Source organism: Barbus barbus, assembly GCF_936440315.1.
Source record: "Barbus barbus genome assembly, chromosome: 49".
NCBI lineage: Eukaryota > Metazoa > Chordata > Actinopteri > Cypriniformes > Cyprinidae > Barbus > Barbus barbus.
In genome coordinates this window covers 10,794,929-10,815,692 of record NC_136727.1, presented here as the reverse complement: position 1 = coordinate 10,815,692, position 20,764 = coordinate 10,794,929, and the positions used below count along the sequence as shown (strand labels likewise).

Below are 20,764 nucleotides of genomic sequence, written 5' to 3'. Positions count from 1 at the left end.
CTGACATCTACAATGGTAGCCCCTTTATCGGCATTTTAGTGCAAAGGCTGAGTTTTTATAGTTTTTTCAATCTACTAATTGAAGTTAGTATAGTTTTATCATTGTTTTAGATATGTAATGCCGTATCATACACTGACAGTGTGAGTGGGTTTGTTTGAGAAATGGAAAGTTGTGGTGAGGTGCAGGATGTGTGGGTGTTTGAAGCGGAGGACAGTTCTCAAGGTCCCGAGGCCACGATATTTATAACCCTGCTGGTTCACCCTTGCTCTAGCTTGCTTTCTCTTGCCTCGTAGATGAAGAAGCATCTTAATCCAGGTCACTGCACAATTCTGAGAGATGCTATTTTTAGTTTTCTGCATGAGCGGATAAGGTGCATTTATAGCCTACCACAGATTTGCACATTTTCCATGACCATGCGAATCCTGACATGACTAACAGGAGTGCGTAATTTAGCATATATCATTATTGTCAGCCTCTATTGTTTGCTTGCGATGTTTCAGTAGAATGTCGGTTCACTTGAGCCAGCACAATCCTGATGCAGCTGACTGGCCTACATTAGCACATCTAGAAGTACTACCCGATTATCCTGCAGAGAGAACCATCTCTCCACAATCATCCTGATAATCTGCATCCAACTGTTTCTGGGTGGGGTCATCGCTGCCCTGCGGGGGTCCTCAGTCTGCCACATTGTTTAGAAAGCTAAAGAGGAGCATAATATCAGATGGGTGACAGTGATGTACTGAAAGCACAATTGAAATTCATTGATGAACCATTAATGAGTGATACCAATGCCAGTATCTTATTTATAGAATCTGTGCTGATTTTGGGAGTAAAAACTGCCTTTAATGCATTTCAAGCTAATGAAATGAGCATTATATTCAATTTTAGAATTAATGACAATTTCTGAGAATGTATTTTAACTATTAAAGCAGAGAGCAGAATTGGTTTCAAATGTTTTAACTTTTCAATATGTAGTTCTTGCACAAACACGCAAATCTTTGTTTTTCACCTTTCATTAAAAAACGAAAGAAAGAAATAACCATGTTTCCTTTTGTCTGCTGTGAAGCAAAATTTCATGACACCTTTATCCTGGTTTACACATTATCTAAAAACCTATAAATTTTAGTAAATAGAGATTTAAAACAGGTTATAATGAGTTCCTTATAAGGCTACAAATATAATCAGATGTATAATTGTGTGCTCAAAATGAAACATGAATTTTAATATAAATGTTTAAAGTGGATTCAGCATGAAAAAGTAGCCTAAAAAGACAATCAAATGTATATGTAGTGTTTCTTGAAAATATTTAAGATTGTGAAACAATGATTTCACTGCAGATACATTCAGTGGCTTTGTCTTCTGAGCTTATGCTGATATAATCAACCTCTCATGTCAAAAAACACATGATAACCACATATTATGTCATATCAGTTAATGATTTTTGGATCTGGTATTGACAGATTTGGTTATTAGTTTACATTGAGTTTAACTAGCACTACTTTTTTATTGTATTTTTAAGTCACAGAGAAATAGCCTATAGTTATAGTACAAAGTACAGTAAATATAGCCTATTAGACCTATAGAATAATCGATCATTGCACATCCACACAAAAAAAAAAATATGTTTAAGGGGATTTTTTTGAAAACATATAGTATATTCAAATATTTCAACAAAAACAACAACATTTGCACATTTCCCTTATAAAATTGTAACAATGACTCTAAAACCTTTACATAGGATTATATAATATCTTTAAATTAAAGTCGTAAGAGCATAATTAACGTTCACAGTGACAAAGATAGGCTTTTTATTGCAGCAAAGCAAAGAGTACTGCATTGTAGTAAGACAAAGGTAGACAAAAAATATATATTTTCATATCTTTTCTTTTTTATTAATACAAACAGATGTAACAGAATGACAGTATATTACATGCCAAGGAGCAAGACAATAATGTACCTTTTGAACAGATTTTTACTTTCTTATTAGTAGAGTCAGAAATCAAACACATATAGAGTTTTATTTAAATCTTCAAGAAAATTTGATTGGCTGACGCTTGCTAAATTTACATTTATATATAAAATATTTAGCCAGGAACAAAATAAGATTGAATAATAAAAAATTTAAAAAAGCATCTGACTGTATATCCTAGAATAACATTTTCATATTTCAAAGAGATATCAGGAATTATACCACGAACAACACTCAAGATGTAATTTTTATTTTTTATTTTTCCAGAGATCCTTAGTATAATCACAATACCTAAAGAGATGAGACAGACAACAACAAAGGAAGCCAATTCTTTATGAGTGTAAAAGCCTGTGACTCGACGCGAGGAGACCACGCCCTCAGAGATCTGCAGTCACGTGAAGCATTTAAACTGGCGCCATTTTCTGAGTAGGCTCCTATTCTGCCGCAGCCTGCGTCGCGTCCTGCAGCCTCTCTGTGTTCCAGAAAAACTGAGGTAAGAAATACTGCACTTCGAGTGGTGTGGGGCTAAAATGAAACGTTTTATTCTGATGTCGCGTTATATTGATGTGAAGTTTGTAATTGTGGCTCATTAGTTTTTTTATGCACTAGTTTGAGAAATTTTAAAGGAAACACATTTTGTAGGCGTTTTACATTGTATCTTGAAACTCTTCGAATGCGGTGTATGATGAATAGAGTTAATTATGTCGGATTTTATAGGTTTCTTTGTTCCTCTTAAAGCACAACGTGACCTAGTTCTACTGACCTACTTTTGTAATGAAGTTGTGTAACAAATAATTATTTAACGGTTATTTTTCATGCGATATTTTAAAACTAAGCCCGATGAAGATCTGAAAACGTAGATTTCAAAGGGTTTGATCTGATAAACCGTGTCTTTGTGGCAAAATGGCTGCAGCACGCGGTGGAGAGGACGGGTAGAAAATGGCGCTTCCTTGTTGCGCACTTTAATATAATACGACGCGTGGTAAGCCGGGCGATGAATTTCAGTCTTTCCAGGCCTTATTTTGTGCGTTTACGTTCAAATTTGTGTTTTTTTTATATGCATATATATTTATGTAATTTTATAAATATTTTCTAGCAGGTGATTCAACATGTCTGACGAGGGAAAGCTCTTCATTGGTGGTCTGAGCTATGATACCACAGAGCAGTCCTTGGAGGAGGCTTTCTCTAAATATGGATCAATTGCCAAAGGTTTGTTGTAAGACGTTTTTAAGTGAGGTTTGGCTAATTCTTAACAGCTTTATTCTTGATTATGTGGTGGTGTTTTTGCTTCAGTTGATGTAATCCGGGACCGAGAGACCGACCGATCCAGAGGCTTTGGCTTTGTAACGTTTGAAAATCCAGAGGATGCAAAGGATGCCATGGCTGCAATGAATGGAAAGGTAAGATCAACACCCTTTAAGGACATAGAAATTTGTAACCATGTTTTAGTTTATTTGTAGTCCTGAGAGACCAGCCATTTTGAAGCCTAGATGTGTATTGATTGCTGCATTTTAATAGTAAACTGCAGGAAGTTCATCAGTCACACTGGGTGGAGGCCTAAAGAAAGTTTCTAACCATTAAATGCATCTCTTTTGCAGTCTGTTGATGGCCGCATGATTCGCGTTGATGAAGCTGGCAAATCTGGTAGACGGTCTGGTGGTTTCAGAGGAGGTTCTGGAGGCGGCAGGGGATTCTTCAGGGGGGGAAGAGGTAGAGGTTGGTGTTCTTAATCTGGAATGCAATTGTATTACCAGATGGCTGCATTTGCATTTGAAGAAGCCTTGGTGCCTTGTAATTATCATGACAAAGCTGGTAACCTACCTGAATGAATGCATCTTGATTATTTTGGATGGGTTTTACTTCGTCCATTTAACTTTTCTTTTTTTTTGTTAAACAGGTGGTGGAGGATATGGTGGAGACCGAAGCTACGGGGGTGACAGAAGCTTTGGTGGAGATCGGGGCTATGGAGGTGGTGACCGATCCTATGGTGGTGGTGATAGAGGCTATGGTGGAGGAGAGAGGAGCTATGGTGGAGGTGACCGATCCTACAGTGGTGGTGGCGGCGGATACTCCAACAGGAGTGGTGGATACTCCGGTGGCAGCAGCGGTGGATACAGGGATAACAGGTGAGAGATTTTAATAAGCATGGAATAATTTTGCACAAGGAATAATTTCACAATTCTTGTACCCGTGAGCACTTTAAATATGGCAAATATTACTTTTGGTTTTAGAAGTCAGGGTGGATATGACCGATCTGGTGGATCCTACAGAGACAGTTACGACAGTTACGGTATGTATTGATTTTTCATAATTACTCATTTTAATAGATAACTGCACCAATAGATCTCAGCCCACTTGTTGATTTAGAATAATGTCTAGACCTAAGCAGAAAGGCAACTGCCATTTTTGACCTGAGTTCAGTCAACTTGGTTGCCTTTTATCTTGGAATTGATGACCACAATCCAAAAAGTCATTTTACAGTTGTAGTGACTAAAGTCGGTTTTGTGCACTTGATCAGAATAGTCCGTAAGACCTTGTTGGAAAAGAATCATGTCTTGGTGTCAGTTCACTGTTTGGAAAGATTCACAATGCTCCAGTGCCTTTACACTTTTGCCTACTTCTTGTCCTCAGCTTCACACGAGTAAAAAAAAAATCCTGATTGCAAGATCATCCCTTCGCTGGCTGTATATAAAAAGATGCGCTCTTGGAAGACCTTTTTGTTTTTACTTTTTTCTTTTACGTTTTGTGTTCTGGTTCAAATGTTCTATCAAAGACAGACTCCTTTTTTACCGTGTCAAGTATCCGCTGGATTTTCCTCTCATTGAGGAGCTGCCTAATATCCATGACCATTCACTTACTGTTAGAGTCTCAAGCCCTGTGAGGCTACCTGTATCTGCCATTTTACCTTGCGATTGTGTTAGATGCTCACAGAAGTTTGAAATTGTCCTTTTGTTTTTCTTTTTAGTGTAAGACTGTCTGAAACCATGCGTGAAAATTGACCTGTCCAACACAGCCTGATAGCTTCTAAAACCAATTTTCTCAAAGATTTTTCTACCAATTTCTTAATATCGGCTCACTGAAAGTGTTTAGAGGGGCATTTGCATTTAAACAATTTTAAAACGCACCTGAAAATATTCTAATCTGATCCTCCAATAGAAGCTTGATAAGCTGTGATGTGTTTATTGCTCCTTGCCACCTCCATTTTGTGATGCATTCCTTTAGTGAAGCAAGGCAGGCATGTTGCATTGGAGTTGTCTCCGGCAAACCTCCTTGATGTTGCTAAAGATTTGTAAATATTCATTATCCAAAGAGTAAACCACTAAAGTTAGTCATTCTGCCTCCCGTTAGGACCAATGGCCCAAAGTACTTTACTCTTTGACCAGTCTAAATTTATTTTAAAAGTATGCTCTACTGTGGACTGAACTTATCCTCTTAAAATGTCAAGATTTTGTTCCTCCTTGGAAAGAAATGTGCTCTGTTCTGTATATCAACTCCTCAGAATCCTTTTTCTTTTTGTATAAATCTGGCTTCATGAAGCTCATTAAAAAGTGGTTGGAAAATGCTCTCTTTTGCCTTTTGATATTAAAAAGCTCAATACAAGCCAGGTGAATGTCTTGGAGTGGATAGTTGGGGTTCTAGCATCTGGGATCCTAACTATATTTCATTGGACAAATACAACTTAGAATCAGATAAGCTAACAAAGATGAAACATTGCTGTTGTGGTATAGCAAGCCATGGCTCTGTATAATGCTTCATTGGATCCAAGAGTTCTCTGCTAGCAATTATGGAAACCAACAATGTCCTTGGAGAATGAAGTGTTGTGCCTTCCGACTCAAGAATCCTGAGGTGAAAGCTGCTCTTGACTAGGTCATTTGTGGAGATAGGCCTGTAATGTGAGGTAAAACCTTTTGCTCTCCTGTACGCATCCTACAACAGTTCTCATTGTCCATGTTTTCTTCGAATGTTGCCTCGACCAGTGATTACATCTCAAGAATCTGTTCAATCCTGTTCCACAACCCTAAAAAACACTTACTCTTCCTCCTTTAAAAGCTGCATGACTTTTTTTATAGTGTGCTCGTGTTTGGTGGAAAGTACCTCATGTGGCCTTTGAAATTAGAGATTTTAATTCTGTTCTGAGTTAAGTCACCTCTATCAAAAGATTTGAAATTGAAGAGATGTAGCTTTTGCCACTTCATCGTCTTGAGTGATTCACTATGGAGACTTGTTTAAAAAAAAAAAAAAAGTTTGGCCCGTTTGTTTTTTAATTCAAATTTAGTATTTTTTCTTTTTTTTTTTTTTTTGCACTTGTTTAGTCTAGAAGTGTTTATGTAGCATCTTATTTTGGAAGATATTTTAAATGCATGATTTGTTTTGTTTACTACATATGTATACTAAAATACCCTTTTACTTTTCAGATTGACTCCCTGGACGTGTTATATTTGAGAACTAGAGGTGCAAGAGAACCTTTTGAAATGACTTAATTTTCATGGCAAAAAACACAGAGGTATGGATTTACTTGCAGAGTCAAACAAGTTACTATTAGTTTGACGTGGGTAATGGCCAGAAGGTCTGTTGAAGATTAAAGGGTTAGTTCACACAAACATGAAAATGAATTACTTACCCTCATGTCGTTTCAAACCCGTGAGACCTCTGTTCACCATCACACATTAAGATATTTTTGATGAAATCCATGAACTCTCAGACCCTCGCATAGACCGCAAGGATCCTTGCACGACCAAGGTCCAGAAATGTCGCAGGGAGATTTAACAATCCATGTGGCATCAGTGGTTCAACTGTACTTTTACGAAGCTACGAGTACTTTTTTTTGCACAAAAGAAAAGTATGACTTTATTCAACAATTCATCTCGTGCGTCACATGGATTTGTTTTCTACACTCTTTGCGCTTTGATCTGAATGTAAACAACGTATCCATGTGCTGCAGCTGACACCAAATAGCATATGTTTACGTTCATTGGATACTCCAAAATGGTGCCAGGGTGATTCTGAGACAAATTGTTGAATGAATTTGTTACTTTTTTGAGCAAAAGAGAACGCATATGGTTGAACCCCAGATGTCACGTGGATTATTTTACTGATGTCCTTGCTATGTTTCTGGACCTTGATCATGTAAGGATCCTTGCTGTCTATAGGAGAGACTGAGAGCTCTCGGATTCAATCAAAAATATCTTAATTGGTGATCCGAAGATGAATGGAGGTCTTATGGTTTAGAACGACGAGGGTGAGTCATGACAACTTTTGTTTTTGGGTGAACTTGTTGAATATTAATTGACTCATGCTAGTTAAGTGTTCATTTACTTTCTAATAAGACCTTGTTACTTGGCTTTGCTTTTTCAGAGCTCATGGAAATCCCTGCTGTGCAGATGAACCCATCTCTCCCAAAAGAAAGCAGAGAGTGTCAAAACGTTTGCAAAATGAACAATCTTCAGTCTAGAAGTTTATATTTTGCTGAAAGCAGTGTTTCTGTAGAAAGGTGTTAAAGTGTTGTGAGTGACATCAATTCAATAAAGCTTTTTTAGATGTATTTTGTTCAGTACTTTGCATCGTTTAATAGCACAGGTTATTTAGTGGCAATGTTGCAGTACACTTGCTGAAAATATGCTTGCCCCATCAAAATTGTGGTCATATAGTTATGGTATGGTGGTCTGTAATTTTGTTTCAATTTTTTTTTTTCTCCTGCTCTCATTTCTCTTAATTTGGTTTTAACGATTTTCTTCCTGTCCTTAACATCAAACTGCCTAAAGGGATGAAAATTAGCCAGTGTTGGTTAAATCCGTTGCATTTTACATTCTATGTATTAATGTGCACTGTCCCTGATTAAATTAATGAAATAAAACTTTCCACAAGATGGCAGTGGTGGTCAGCTAATGCACAAAGCCCACAGCAAATTAAATGCTTATTAGGCTTTGGCCCTATTAGTTGGGCTTTATATACAAGTTTTCAAATTTACAGTTTTATTTAATTTTAAAATGAACTTGCATTAAACTGAACTAAGCAAGTTTATCCAGCTTACCCTTTGGGTTCTTTTGTAGGGTTTTTTTTTTTTTTTTTGTTAACCATTTTCATTTATCAATTTATTGCTTTGAGTGTTTGAGTTTAGTTAAATCATTTAACCATTTATGCACTCGAGTTACTGATCTGTTCATTGATCAGTCGTTTTATTTTTCTGTTGCAGTTTAGTCTTATGGTTGTGTGGGTTTAGGGCAGAGGTCTCCAACCCTGCTCCTGGGTACCCACTACCCTGGAAAGTTTATTTCCAACTGGCTTCAGCACACCTGCCTGCAATTTTCAAGCAGTCTTGAGGAGCTTGATTGGCTGCTTCAGGTGTTTGATTAGGGTTGTAGCTAAACTGTTCAGGATAGTGGGTCCCCAGGAACCAAGGTTATTTTCGTAAACGAAAACAGACGATACAAATATTTGAAAAGCGAAACTAACAGTTATTAAAAACTAACTGAAATAAAATAAACAAATAATCAATTTGATCTGTGAGTGTAAATTTCAACTTACAAATATGAATGTTAATATGACAAGTTCTCACATTCAGATCAACAAGCTCTCGAGTTTAGCTACTGATCTACCTTCATATTTTACCGTCTATCAATCTCAGCATGGGTTAATTTTGTCGCTAAACGTTTTCCTCACTCAAGGTTATATTATGCCAAGTCTTTTTTTTGGCCTTCGCTCTGGAGGTGATCTGTTGATTCTGCTAAACTTTCATTAAAACTGAAACTAAACTATATAAAAATGTGTTCACAAAATACAAACTAAACTAAAACTAACAAAAATTTTAATAAACTAATAAAAACTAAACTGAATTTTTTAGCAAATTTGAAAACCATATTAAAACAAAAATTCAAAACTATAATAACCTTGCCAGGAACAGAAGACCTCTGGTTTAGGGAATACGTCTTCACAAGAAACTGAAGTGTGTCTTAATTTCAAGGTTTTTAATTTAATGCGATAATTTTGTGAAGCAGTGATTTTCCATTGCAATATCTTGCTATATAAAAAGTCTGGGCATTAAAACCTTAGCAAAAACGAGTATTCGATCAAATTAATTTGTCTCCTCCTTTCTGCTGTTCCCTGGCTTCCTTATTTGTACTTTTGGCTGAATGAAGTCTTAATATGGATTTGGGTACTAGGCTAAATGCAGTAAAACAATTTTAGTTACTAGACAAGACTTTATTGGGGTTTGGGTACCAGACAAAACACTGCTGATAGGTTTTGGTATTTGGCATCGGCAGGGGTTAGATCTGATGTTACTGGTGTGGAGACTTGATCTAAGTTTTTTGGCATGTCAGGTGACATGATGTGATGAATCCATGGAAGATAGTGGGAAATATGAGTGTACACTGTGAGGTAATCTGCATTTCCCTTGTTTCTGAAAAATGAAATAATTCCATGTGCAACACCTCCACAAACAAATGGACCCCCAGAGTCTCCCTGTGGATTAAATCATTTGATTATTAGTATATCAAAATGCACTGATAATGTTACACCATAGATAATAATTTGTGAGCGGTGCATCTTGAAATACCTGTGCTTGTCCAGTTGATCCCTCAGTGCACAGAGTATCAGCCGTGCCACAGTTTTCAGAGTCTATCAGAGTCACGTTTGCTTCTTTGAGCACATTTGAAGGAGACTCACGATTGTATTTCTTCCAGCCCCAACCCATGACCATGCAGTCCTTTGAGATTTCTTCATTCTTAGTTTTTGGAAAAGTAATAGTACTCACAGTTTTGTTCAAAGTTGCTGGGGTTTTGAGCTGAAAGAGAAGACATAGAGTTCTTGCTTGAATTACTAGCACCTATCATGAAAGACTGTTTTTAGGCATTATGCTAATGAATTGTTCAGTGTTATGTATTACCTTTAGAAGCATGATGTCATGGCCTGTTCTATCCATAGTGAAGTTTGGATGTGGATATGGCTCTATCTCTATACCGTCAGGTAAATGCTTGGTGTCATCGACCCCCAAATAGACCATAAGATGACTAAAAATGACCAAATAAATATAATTATCATAAAGGCCAGACAAAATGAGTAGGATATATACTTACAATACAAATATATGACTGTCACTCTGAATACTGTACTGATACCAAGATATGAGAACAAAACTTGAACTGAATTAGTCAAGTCACCTTTATTTATATAGTGCTTTTAAAAATACAAATTGTGTCAAAGCAGCGTTTACAGTATCAAATAGGAAAATGGTGTGTCAGTAATGCTAAAGTACAATAGAAAACACTAAATTTTCAGTTAAAGGCAGTTCATGAATTCAGAGATGTCATTGTCCAGCTCAGTTCAGTTTAAATAGTATCTGTGCAATCAAGACGACGATATCGCTTGAAATTAGGTGTCCCTAACTAAAAGAATTAAGAATTAAACTGAATAATGACTATTGTTCTCTGTAGCTGAATCACATTTCCCAGCATTGACACCACTGCACTGAACTGAATCAACATTGAAGTGACTTGAGCTGCAGCCTTCTATAGAACTGTTGGATTAGATGAATTAAAATGGTTTCAGTATAGAAGAAATTTACATTGATATTAAACTGAACTGAGCCAACACCAAACTCTATAAGCTTTTTTATAAAATTGTAAAATATGATAATTTCACCTACCGTTGTATGCAGTGGGCAGCGGTCATCACATAATCCTCTCTTACCAAAAAACCACCACATGTTTGTTTTGATACCTTGTCAAGAATGTAGACCATGTAGGGTCGACTGTGTGAAACGGAGACGTTACCACCAACAATGCCATGTATGAAGAAATCTAAAAAAAGAGTTTAGTTCTGAAACTATTCAACAGCATATTCTGAGTAACAGCCTGTTGTAATTACTAAAGTAGACTATATGTGAATACCTGGGGTGCAGGAACGCATCAATAGCAGACAAGTGACATGCCAAAGGATGCTCATTGTAGAAAGCTCAGTTACACTCAATGTACATCACATCAGAGATAAATTTATTTGGGAGGGGAGGGCACAAATCACGTTGTGTGTGTGTGTGGAGGGGGGGCGGGATTGCACGCTCTGATCCTCTCGGTACTTTCGCTTTCAAAATCGATCGCGTTCAGCAAGGAGGGGAGAGGATGAAAAGTGGTGGGGGGGGGGGGGGTCATTTGAAATCTAGAGGAGCAACCTGACCTTTGTGGTAAAATGACTACATTTTCATTGCAAAAGTATCCATTTACTTGTGGTTTGCATCAATGACTAATAGTTTGATGTGGGTAATGGCCAGATGTTCTGTTAGAAAAATATTTAGCAAATTGATTTCCTCAAACAATGAGTGTTTGTGGTATAGAAACTTTTTGTGTAGCTGCTTGAGTAGCATTAATTGGCTATTTTGTTTCAGATACATGATTTTTATTCTTAATTTTTTTACAACCCGAATTCTGGAAATGTTGGGATGTTTTTTAAATTTGAATAAAATGAAATCTAAAAGAATTTCAAATCACATGAGCTAATATTTTATTCACAATAGAACATAGATAACATCAAATGTTAAAACTGAGAAATTTTAAAATTTTATGCACAAAATAAGCTCATTTCAAATTTGATGCCTGCTACAGGTCTAAAAAGAGTTGGCACAGGGGCAACAAAGGGCTGAAAAAGCAAGAAATTTTGAAAAGATTCAGCTGGGAGAACATCTAGCAAGTAATTAAGTTAATTAACTCCAAATCATCAGTCCTCATTCTGCTGGATCTATCTGCTGCTTTTGACACTGTCAATCATCAGATCCTCCTGTCCACCCTCTCATCACTGGGATTCCATTAAACTGAATAATGACTATTGTTCTCTGTAGCTGAATCACATTTCCCAGCATTGACACCACTGCACTGAACTGAATCAACATTGAAGTGACTTGAGCTGCAGCCTTCTATAGAACTGTTGGATTAGATGAATTAAAATGGTTTCAGTATAGAAGAAATTTACATTGATATTAAACTGAACTGAGCCAACACCAAACTCTATAAGCTTTTTTATAAAATTGTAAAATATGATAATTTCACCTACCGTTGTATGCAGTGGGCAGCGGTCATCACATAATCCTCTCTTACCAAAAAACCACCACATGTTTGTTTTGATACCTTGTCAAGAATGTAGACCATGTAGGGTCGACTGTGTGAAACGGAGACGTTACCACCAACAATGCCATGTATGAAGAAATCTAAAAAAAGAGTTTAGTTCTGAAACTATTCAACAGCATATTCTGAGTAACAGCCTGTTGTAATTACTAAAGTAGACTATATGTGAATACCTGGGGTGCAGGAACGCATCAATAGCAGACAAGTGACATGCCAAAGGATGCTCATTGTAGAAAGCTCAGTTACACTCAATGTACATCACATCAGAGATAAATTTATTTGGGAGGGGAGGGCACAAATCACGTTGTGTGTGTGTGTGGAGGGGGGGCGGGATTGCACGCTCTGATCCTCTCGGTACTTTCGCTTTCAAAATCGATCGCGTTCAGCAAGGAGGGGAGAGGATGAAAAGTGGTGGTGGGGGGGGGGGGGGGGGTCATTTGAAATCTAGAGGAGCAACCTGACCTTTGTGGTAAAATGACTACATTTTCATTGCAAAAGTATCCATTTACTTGTGGTTTGCATCAATGACTAATAGTTTGATGTGGGTAATGGCCAGATGTTCTGTTAGAAAAATATTTAGCAAATTGATTTCCTCAAACAATGAGTGTTTGTGGTATAGAAACTTTTTGTGTAGCTGCTTGAGTAGCATTAATTGGCTATTTTGTTTCAGATACATGATTTTTATTCTTAATTTTTTTACAACCCGAATTCTGGAAATGTTGGGATGTTTTTTAAATTTGAATAAAATGAAATCTAAAAGAATTTCAAATCACATGAGCTAATATTTTATTCACAATAGAACATAGATAACATCAAATGTTAAAACTGAGAAATTTTAAAATTTTATGCACAAAATAAGCTCATTTCAAATTTGATGCCTGCTACAGGTCTAAAAAGAGTTGGCACAGGGGCAACAAAGGGCTGAAAAAGCAAGAAATTTTGAAAAGATTCAGCTGGGAGAACATCTAGCAAGTAATTAAGTTAATTAACTCCAAATCATCAGTCCTCATTCTGCTGGATCTATCTGCTGCTTTTGACACTGTCAATCATCAGATCCTCCTGTCCACCCTCTCATCACTGGGATTCCACTTCGCTGGTTTGAATCCTATCTCACTGGTAGGTCTATCAGGGTGGCCTGGGGAGAGGAGGCATCCAAAGCGCATCAACTGCTCACTGGGGTTCCTCAGGGATCGGTTCTTGGACCCCTCCTCTTCTCCACATAAACTATATCACTGGGTCCCATCATACAGGTACATGGATTCTCCTACCATTGCTACGCTGATGACACACAGCTCTATCTCTCTTTTCAACCAGATGATCCAACGGTAGCTACACGGATCTCAGGCTGCCTGGTGGACATCTCGACATGGATGAAAGAACATCACCTACAGCTCAACCTTGCAAAGACTGAGCTTCTTGTCTTCCCTGCCACTCCAACTCTACAGCAGGACTTCACGATCCAGTTAGGTTCATCAACAATTACCCCATCAACTTCAGTCAGAAATCTTGGTGTAATCTTTGATGACCAGCTGACCTTCAAAGAGCACATTGCAAAGACTGCTCGATCTTGCAGGTGTGTACTACACAGCATCAGAAAGATCAGGCCCTTTCTGACAGAGCATGCTGCACAACTTCTTGTCCAGGCCCTTGTTATTTCTAGGCTGGACTACTGCAATGTTCTTCTGGCTGGACTTCCATCAAACACAATCAAACCTCTACAAATGATTCAGAATGCAGCGGCACGACTGGTCTTCAACGAGCCCAAAAGAGCCCATGTTACACCTCTCTTTATCTCCTTGCACTGGCTACCAGTCGCAGCTCGCATCAAGTTCAAGACACTGATGCTTGCATATAGAACAACCACAGGCTCAGCACCCACCTACTTCCACTCACTATTACGAATCTATATCCCCTCCAGAAGTCTGAGATCCGCTAGTGAGCGATGCCTCGTGGTACCATCACAGAGAGGCTCAAAATCACTCTCCAGAACATTCTCGTTCACCATTCCTGGCTGGTGGAATGATCTTCCCACTCCTATCCGGAGTGCTGGATCCCTGTCAATCTTCAAGCAACAACTGAAAACTCATCTCTTTCGACATTACTTGACTTCATCCTAAACTTAAAAAAAAAAAAAAACTTTATCTTTCTTGTTATTTATTCCTTCCCTTGCGAGCTTGTACCTATTTGAACAATGCCTGAGACTTGGTGTTAAGAGCACTTTGTCTGTCTGATTGCCTCTTGAAGATGAATCCCTTTATGTATTCCCCAATTTTAAGTCGCTTTGGATAAAAGCGTCTGCAAAATGACTAAATGTAAATGTAATTGACATCAGGTCTTTAACATAAAAGGGATGTCTTAGAGAACCAGAGTCTCTCAGAAGTAAAGATGGGCAGAGGCTCTCTGTGAAAGACTTTGTAAAAAGATTGTGGAATACTTTAAAAACAACGTTCCTCAACATCAAATTGGAAAGGCTTTGCAAATCTCATCGTCTACAGTGCATAACATCATCAAAAGATTCAGAGAAACTGGAGAAATCTCTGTGCGTAAGGGACAAGGCCGAAAACCTTTGTTGGATGCCCGTGATCTTCGGGCCCTCGGACGACACTGCATCACTCATCGCATGATTCTGTCACTGACATTACTAAATGAGCCCAGGAATACTTCCAGAAACCACTGTCGGTAAACACAATCCGCCGTGCCATCTGCAGATGCTAAATAAAGCTCTATCATGTAAAAAGGAAGCTATATGTGAACATGGTCCAGAAGCGCCATCGTGTCCTGTGGGCCAAGGCTAATTTAAAATGGACTGTTTCAAAGTGGAAAAGTGTTCTATGGTCAGATGAGTCCAAATTTGACATTCTTGTTGGAAATCACAGATGCTGTGTCCTCCGGGCTAAAGAGGAGGGAGACCTTCCAGCGTGTTTTGAAAAGAAGGAGAGATGCTACACCATGGTAAACATGCCCCTGCCCCAACTATTTTGAGACCTGGAGCAGACATCAAATTTGAATTGAGCTCATTTTGTGCATAAAATTGTAATATTTCTCAGTTTAAACATTTGTTTTGTTATCTATGTTCTATTGTGAATAAAATAATGTCTCATGTGATTTTAAATTCTTTTAGTTTTAATTTAATTTATTTTATTTTTTTAAATCAGAATTCGGGTTGTAATTTAATAGCATTAGCATCTTTCTGATGTTATGTTTTTAACTAGATTCAAGTTTGACTGTGCTATATTTAGAAAGTGGTGATGCTGTGGAAAGGTGTTCATTTTAAAATCTTGTGATCCTGTAAATTCAATACATTTTCTTTACAGTATCTTGTCCAGTACTTTGCATTGCAAGTTTATTATCATAGGGTTTTTTCCAGGTTAGTTCTAGCAGTGAGTGCACTTAGTGGCCAGCTACTGCACAAATACTCAAGTAGATCTTAGATACAAAAAATGACATTCTCATTTGACTTGTGTGAAAGGATTACACTTGAGTCTTTATTTTAAACTTGCACATTTAATGTCACACATATTCTGATTGGTGTAAAACTACAGCCAAATATAAATGATAGAACTTGCATTGAACCAGACAACTAAATGAGTTTATCGAGCTTGCCCTTCCATGTTTCATATTGCTGCTGAGTAGGTGATTTAATTGTGTGATTAATCCATGGAAGATAGTGGGAAATATGAGTGTACACTGTGAGGTAGCTTGCATTCGCCTCGTTTCTGAAAAATGACACAATTCCCTGTGCAACACCTCCACAAACAAGTGGACCCCCAGAGTCTCCCTGTAGATTATATAATTTGATTATTATTATATCGCAATGACACTGATACACTGTAGATAATAATTTGTGAGAGGTGCAACTTGAAATACCTGTGCTGGTCCAGTTGATCCCTCAGTGCACAGAGTATCAGCCGTGCCACAGTTTTCAGAGTCTATCAGAGTCACATTTGCTTCTTTGAGCACATTTGAAGGAGACTCGTGATTGTATTTCTTCCAGCCCCAACCCATGACCATGCAGTCCTTTGAGATTTCTTCATTCTTAGTTTTTGGAAAAGTAATAGTACTCACAGTTTTGTTCAAAGTTGCTGGGGTTTTGAGCTGAAAGAGAAGATGCAAAGTTCTTGCTTTAGTCATTAACCACTACATTTCATTGTGTTTTTAAAGATGATGAATTCTCTGCAAGTTGAGCTGCATGAGCAAAAATATATATTCTGCATATGTCAACCATTTTTCATCAGGAAATAGGATTTTTGTGTGTGTGTGTGTGTTTTTTAGGTATGATACGAATTAAATGGTTTAATCTTATATATTACCTTTAGAAGCATGATGTCATGGCCTGTTCTGTTCATGTTGAATTCTGAATGTGGAAAGGGCTCTACCTCTACACCGTCAGGTAAATGCTTGGTGTCATCAACCCCCAAGTAGACCATAAGATGACTAAAAAATAAATGAATAGATATCATACAGGCCAGAGTTACAAAATGATTAATATATATTTTCAACACTAAGACATGACTGCTACTTTGGATGTCAAAAGTCACTAACTTAAAAGACTCTTAAACGAGAACACACAGTTTCTGCAAATCTCATATTAATCTTGAGTACCTGTAGAGTAGTATTGCATCATTCGCATTTCCAAAGTGTCTTAAGGATTTACGTATAAACAACAGATACAGCTTTACGCTTCTCTCCAAAAACAGTCGAGCTCCTGGAGGCGCGCCGTGGGCGGAGCTAAAGAGTCACGAGCTCGCACAGCTTTTAAGCAGCAATAAAACGGGAACAGAAACTTTATTGACATAAATTTTAGTTAGGGGTCATATGATGCGATTTCAAGTTTTCCTTTCTGTTTGTAGTGTTACAAGCTGATTGTGCATAGATAAGATCCCTGAAGTTGCAAAGACTAAAGTCTCAAAACCAAAGAGATATTCTTTATAAAAGTTAAGACTCTGCCACACCCCCCTAAAATGGCTCATTCAAACACGCCCCCACATGTCTACGTCACGGTGTGGAAATATTTGCGTAATGCAGCCCAAATGTTCACGCAAAGAAAGAAGGCGTGGTTTCAGTAACTGCAGTTAGTGTTGATGTTCAGTAACTGCAGTTAGTGTAGAACTGCAGCTGTGTCAGGGACACGCTGTGTTTATACGAAAGCAAAAGCACTTTATTTGGCCTTCTGAAAGTAGATGCATTTAGGAATCATTAAGATTACTTACAACAGAACAGCAGATGTTATAACAAAGCATTTTATGGACGACCGTTTCGTGAACTTAGGAGAGGAGGTAATTCTGACTTTGCTATGACAATCTGGCGCTTCTGAATCAGCGACTGCAAGTATGTTTTACTAGTTTAATTATTTGCTATTGACTGTTGCGTGTGTGTGTGTTCGCGTGTGTGAGAGAGGGAGACACGGTCACACAACCGCGGCTTGTGTACTGCAAATACATACGAGCATCATCACTGTGTCTGTCATGCGACTCTGTTCCCCTCTCGGGCTGATGGTAAAAATAAGTACATTATTAACTGTCTTTACATTTATTTTGGAAGCTGAAGCTCGCGATTATGGAAAGGGGCGTTACATTTCCGACTTGTGCTTGTGGTGTTCGGCCAATCACAAAGCACTGTGCCAGTTGGCCAATCAGAGCAGACTGCGCTTGTCGGAAGGAGGGACTTTGTAGAAAACGAAGCATTTGAGAGAGGCGGGGCATAGAGGACCTAGAATAATATACAGTATTTGAAAAATAATGTGTTTTTGAACATTAAAGCATGTCAACATATTCTGTCAACATATATGAACTATTCCTTTAACGCTGGGTTCTTTGGGAAGCTGAACAAGGTTATCTTTCCCTCACAACCAAAAACACACTTCTTTGGGCGGATTGTGTCATGGAATGCTGCGAGGGTGCCTTGGAATTGACAGAGTCTGGGTACAAATGCAGGTAAGGCGCTCTTTTAATAGAAACAAAAAGGCCAACACGGCACAAAAAACAAAACAGTAACAGACTGGGATACAAGACCGCAACACAGTGCATGTATCCCAGACTAGAGCAAACACTAGAAATACAATCACAATTACAAATAACAAATAATGCAACCAGGCCGAGTGGTGAAAGAGAGGAGACTATATAGTCTGTGGCAATGGAGAACAGCTGAGGGTGTAATAATGTGACAGGTGTGTGTAGTTTAGGGGAGTGGAGTCTGGGAGGAAGGGAGATGGTGACCTCTGGTGGAGAAGGGAAGAACTGCCAGGCCCGGACTCATGACACATTGTTGATTTCTTGGTCTAAAAAAAACTTAATAACAAATCCTTCTCAAGCAAGTCCTGTGCAGCGCTGCCGAAAACTTATGAAGCATGTTTATGGGTGTGCTCTTGCTCTCGCTCTGGTTGAGGTGTGCACGCGCTTTTCCAGGCGAAGTGCCCATAAAAAGAATTCCACCCTTTATGATGTCATAATATGACCCTTGAAGGAGTGTTTTTGGCATAGTAATACTCCACAATATGTCCACCTTGTTTTTTGAAACTTTGGTCATGTTTAGCATGAGAATCTCTTTAATGGTGTAAATAAGTCAGAATGAAATAACATTAGACCTCCACTTTAATGTTCAGTATTATTATCAATATGACTGCACTGACACCAACAGATGAGAACAAAACTTTATAAAACTGGTTAATGACACTATTGCTTTCTGTTGACCTGCTTTATAGACAAAGTCCCTTTAAGGCAAGTCATTTCACTCAGCGGCCATCTTTGAAATGCCACTCGGGCATGCAAGTGCAGCTCTTTGAATGGGGAAACATTAAATTCTCAAAATCTGTTCGCCAACCTTATAATTCAATTTTAAATATTTAAACTCAAATTAATATTTTGTGCTTAATTATTTAGTTTTTTTGGCAAGTAACTGTGTAATAAGTGGGATGATGTACATCCAGCTGGTTATTATTACAAAATAAAGCCCTTCAGTCTTATACAACAGCCTGTCAGGCTTTATTTTGTGATAACAACCGGCTGGATGTACATTATCCCTTACATCGCAACATCAACCCTGTTATTAAACTGTAACTTGAACTGTAACTTGTTTCAAAATAGAATAACTTTATGCTGTTATTGAACTGAACTCTGCACCAACACCAAACTGACTTGAGCTGAAAAATGACCCTGTGTTTTTAGTGCTGCCCACAGCAGGATTTGAATTGTCTCCATAACTGGATTTTCTATCATTTATTCTGCAATTTTTCTGTTTATCACTGTATAGCCAAAATTATCTGTATCATATGAAGTGCTACAGAAATGATGAAAGTTGTAGACAATGTGTGCCTGCACTTTGTCAGTTTGTACACCCTTTCTGATTGATTGTTGATTTTCTGAATTTAAAAAAAAACAATTTAAATTAAAATTGTAAAATATGATAATTTCACCTACCGTTGTTTGCAGTGGGCAGCGGTCATCACAAAATCCTCTCTTACCAAAAAACCACCACATGTTTGTTTTGATACCTTGTCACGAATGTAAACCATGTAGGGTCGGCTGTGGGGAACAGAGTCTATACCATCAACAATGCCATCCTGCATGGAGAAACCTAAAAAAGAGATTAGTTATATGAAACTATTTGACAGTGTTCTGAGACATATTCTGTAAAAAAATGACTGCTGCCATGATTAGTTATCACAACTTAGTTAGTTGTTTAGTTAACTTTAGTTAAGTTGCATATTTAAGTTATCACAACAACAACAAAAAGTTTGTTAACTAATTGCAGCAACTTTTTGTACAGTGAGACTGTTGTAATTAACAGCAACAATGCCTTCCTGCATGGAGAAACCATGCAGGATGGTAACTTTTAACCAGTTAAAAGTTTTTAAACAGTTTAAAAAAACAGTTTAGTCCTATTAAATTATTTGGAGGAAGCATAGAAGCAGCCTGTTGTAATTACTAAAGTAGACTATATGTGAATACCTGGGGTGCAGGAACGCAGCAATAGCAGACAAGTGACATGCCAAAGGATGCTCATTGTAGACAGCTCAGTTACACTCAATGTACATCACATACATGTTGGGCTCTGCTTTTATAGAGCGATTCAAGCAACCCACATCCAGAAGATAACTGCAGAAGATGCAGCATGCTCTGCATCCAGAACAGTTTCACATTTAAGGGAGGAGTTGATCACAGGTTGGTGATTACCATCAGCTTTCATTGTTTCACAACTCGTACTTTTGTGATCAGAGAGTGCACACTAGGGACTTGATGATTGCGAGAATTTTATTAGGCCTATCTGTAATGTTTGCAACTTCTGGTACCTTGACTAATACTTCATGGCCGTCTTTTATACAGTTTTCGTTCAGTTGTGATCACAATTTTACATACACTTTCCAGCATCTGCAAAATGTTAAATATTTGACCAAAATAAATACAAAATCCATGATATTTTTTATTTTCGTTTACATCCATCTTTTCACACCGAGGACAACTGAGGGACTCGTACACAACTATTACAGAAGGTTCAATGCTCACTGATGCTCCAGAAAGAAACACAATACATTAAGAGCCTGAGGTGTAAACTTTTCAATAGAATGAAGATGTGTACAATATTCTTATTTTGCCTAAATATCATATTTTTTTTATTTAGTACTGCCCTTCATAAGCTACAGAAGATCCTTACATGTTTCCCAGAGGACAAACCAAGTTCAGTTTAC

General features: G+C 37.8%; 3 protein-coding genes across 11 annotated transcripts; 1 reads left to right on the top strand and 2 right to left on the bottom strand.

Moving 5' to 3' along the window:
- The first annotated feature begins 2,356 nt into the window (after positions 1 to 2,356).
- cirbpb (cold inducible RNA binding protein b) lies at positions 2,357 to 7,511 on the top strand. Of its 9 annotated transcripts, none has more exons than XR_013784049.1 (8): positions 2,357 to 2,462; positions 3,066 to 3,178; positions 3,263 to 3,369; positions 3,568 to 3,679; positions 3,867 to 4,095; positions 4,201 to 4,259; positions 6,385 to 6,473; positions 7,325 to 7,511. XR_013784049.1 is itself a non-coding variant. In XM_079413656.1 (7 exons), the coding sequence occupies exons 2-7, from the start codon at positions 3,079 to 3,081 to the stop codon at positions 4,612 to 4,614; spliced, it is 621 nt and encodes a 206-aa protein (XP_079269782.1). In that variant the 5' UTR covers positions 2,357 to 2,462; positions 3,066 to 3,078; the 3' UTR covers positions 4,615 to 5,531. The 9 variants fall into 9 exon arrangements, 4 of the variants coding, with proteins under 4 accessions (XP_079269782.1, XP_079269780.1, XP_079269783.1 ...); XR_013784050.1 differs by having other exon boundaries at positions 3,568 to 3,685; XR_013784051.1 differs by having other exon boundaries at positions 3,568 to 3,685; positions 4,201 to 6,473.
- A 1,641-nt stretch (positions 7,512 to 9,152) lies between these two features.
- On the bottom strand, positions 9,153 to 10,928 carry LOC306867782 (duodenase-1-like). The gene is made up of 5 exons (XM_079413653.1): positions 10,858 to 10,928; positions 10,614 to 10,767; positions 9,855 to 9,978; positions 9,525 to 9,752; positions 9,153 to 9,430 (listed from the first exon to the last, which is right to left on the bottom strand). Exons 1-5 carry the CDS (start codon positions 10,910 to 10,912, stop codon positions 9,170 to 9,172), a joined length of 822 nt encoding a protein of 273 aa, XP_079269779.1. The 5' UTR covers positions 10,913 to 10,928; the 3' UTR covers positions 9,153 to 9,169.
- A 4,613-nt stretch (positions 10,929 to 15,541) lies between these two features.
- LOC306867257 (chymase-like) lies at positions 15,542 to 20,140 on the bottom strand. The gene is made up of 5 exons (XM_079412861.1): positions 20,028 to 20,140; positions 19,497 to 19,653; positions 16,392 to 16,515; positions 15,949 to 16,176; positions 15,542 to 15,859 (listed from the first exon to the last, which is right to left on the bottom strand). The coding sequence occupies exons 1-5, from the start codon at positions 20,080 to 20,082 to the stop codon at positions 15,662 to 15,664; spliced, it is 762 nt and encodes a 253-aa protein (XP_079268987.1). The 5' UTR covers positions 20,083 to 20,140; the 3' UTR covers positions 15,542 to 15,661.
- Positions 20,141 to 20,764: the final 624 nt, after the last annotated feature.

Excerpts from the sequence above, each read along its gene's own strand:
- cirbpb (XM_079413654.1), top strand. The coding sequence starts at position 3,079 with ATGTCTGACGAGGGAAAGCTCTTCATTGGTGGTCTGAGCTATGATACC. Across the intron at positions 3,370-3,567 it reads TGGCTGCAATGAATGGAAAG|TCTGTTGATGGCCGCATGAT; the intron begins GTAAGATCAACA and ends TCTCTTTTGCAG. Across the intron at positions 3,686-3,866 it reads CAGGGGGGGAAGAGGTAGAG|GTGGTGGAGGATATGGTGGA; the intron begins GTTGGTGTTCTT and ends TTTGTTAAACAG.
- LOC306867782 (XM_079413653.1), bottom strand. The coding sequence starts at position 10,912 with ATGAGCATCCTTTGGCATGTCACTTGTCTGCTATTGATGCGTTCCTGC. Across the intron at positions 10,768-10,857 it reads GATGCGTTCCTGCACCCCAG|ATTTCTTCATACATGGCATT; the intron begins GTATTCACATAT and ends CTCTTTTTTTAG. Across the intron at positions 9,979-10,613 it reads GCTGCCCACTGCATACAACG|TCATCTTATGGTCTATTTGG; the intron begins GTAGGTGAAATT and ends GGTCATTTTTAG.
- LOC306867257 (XM_079412861.1), bottom strand. The coding sequence starts at position 20,082 with ATGAGCATCCTTTGGCATGTCACTTGTCTGCTATTGCTGCGTTCCTGC. Across the intron at positions 16,516-19,496 it reads GCTGCCCACTGCAAACAACG|TCATCTTATGGTCTACTTGG; the intron begins GTAGGTGAAATT and ends TTTATTTTTTAG. Across the intron at positions 15,860-15,948 it reads GATCAACTGGACCAGCACAG|GGAGACTCTGGGGGTCCACT; the intron begins GTATTTCAAGTT and ends TATAATCTACAG.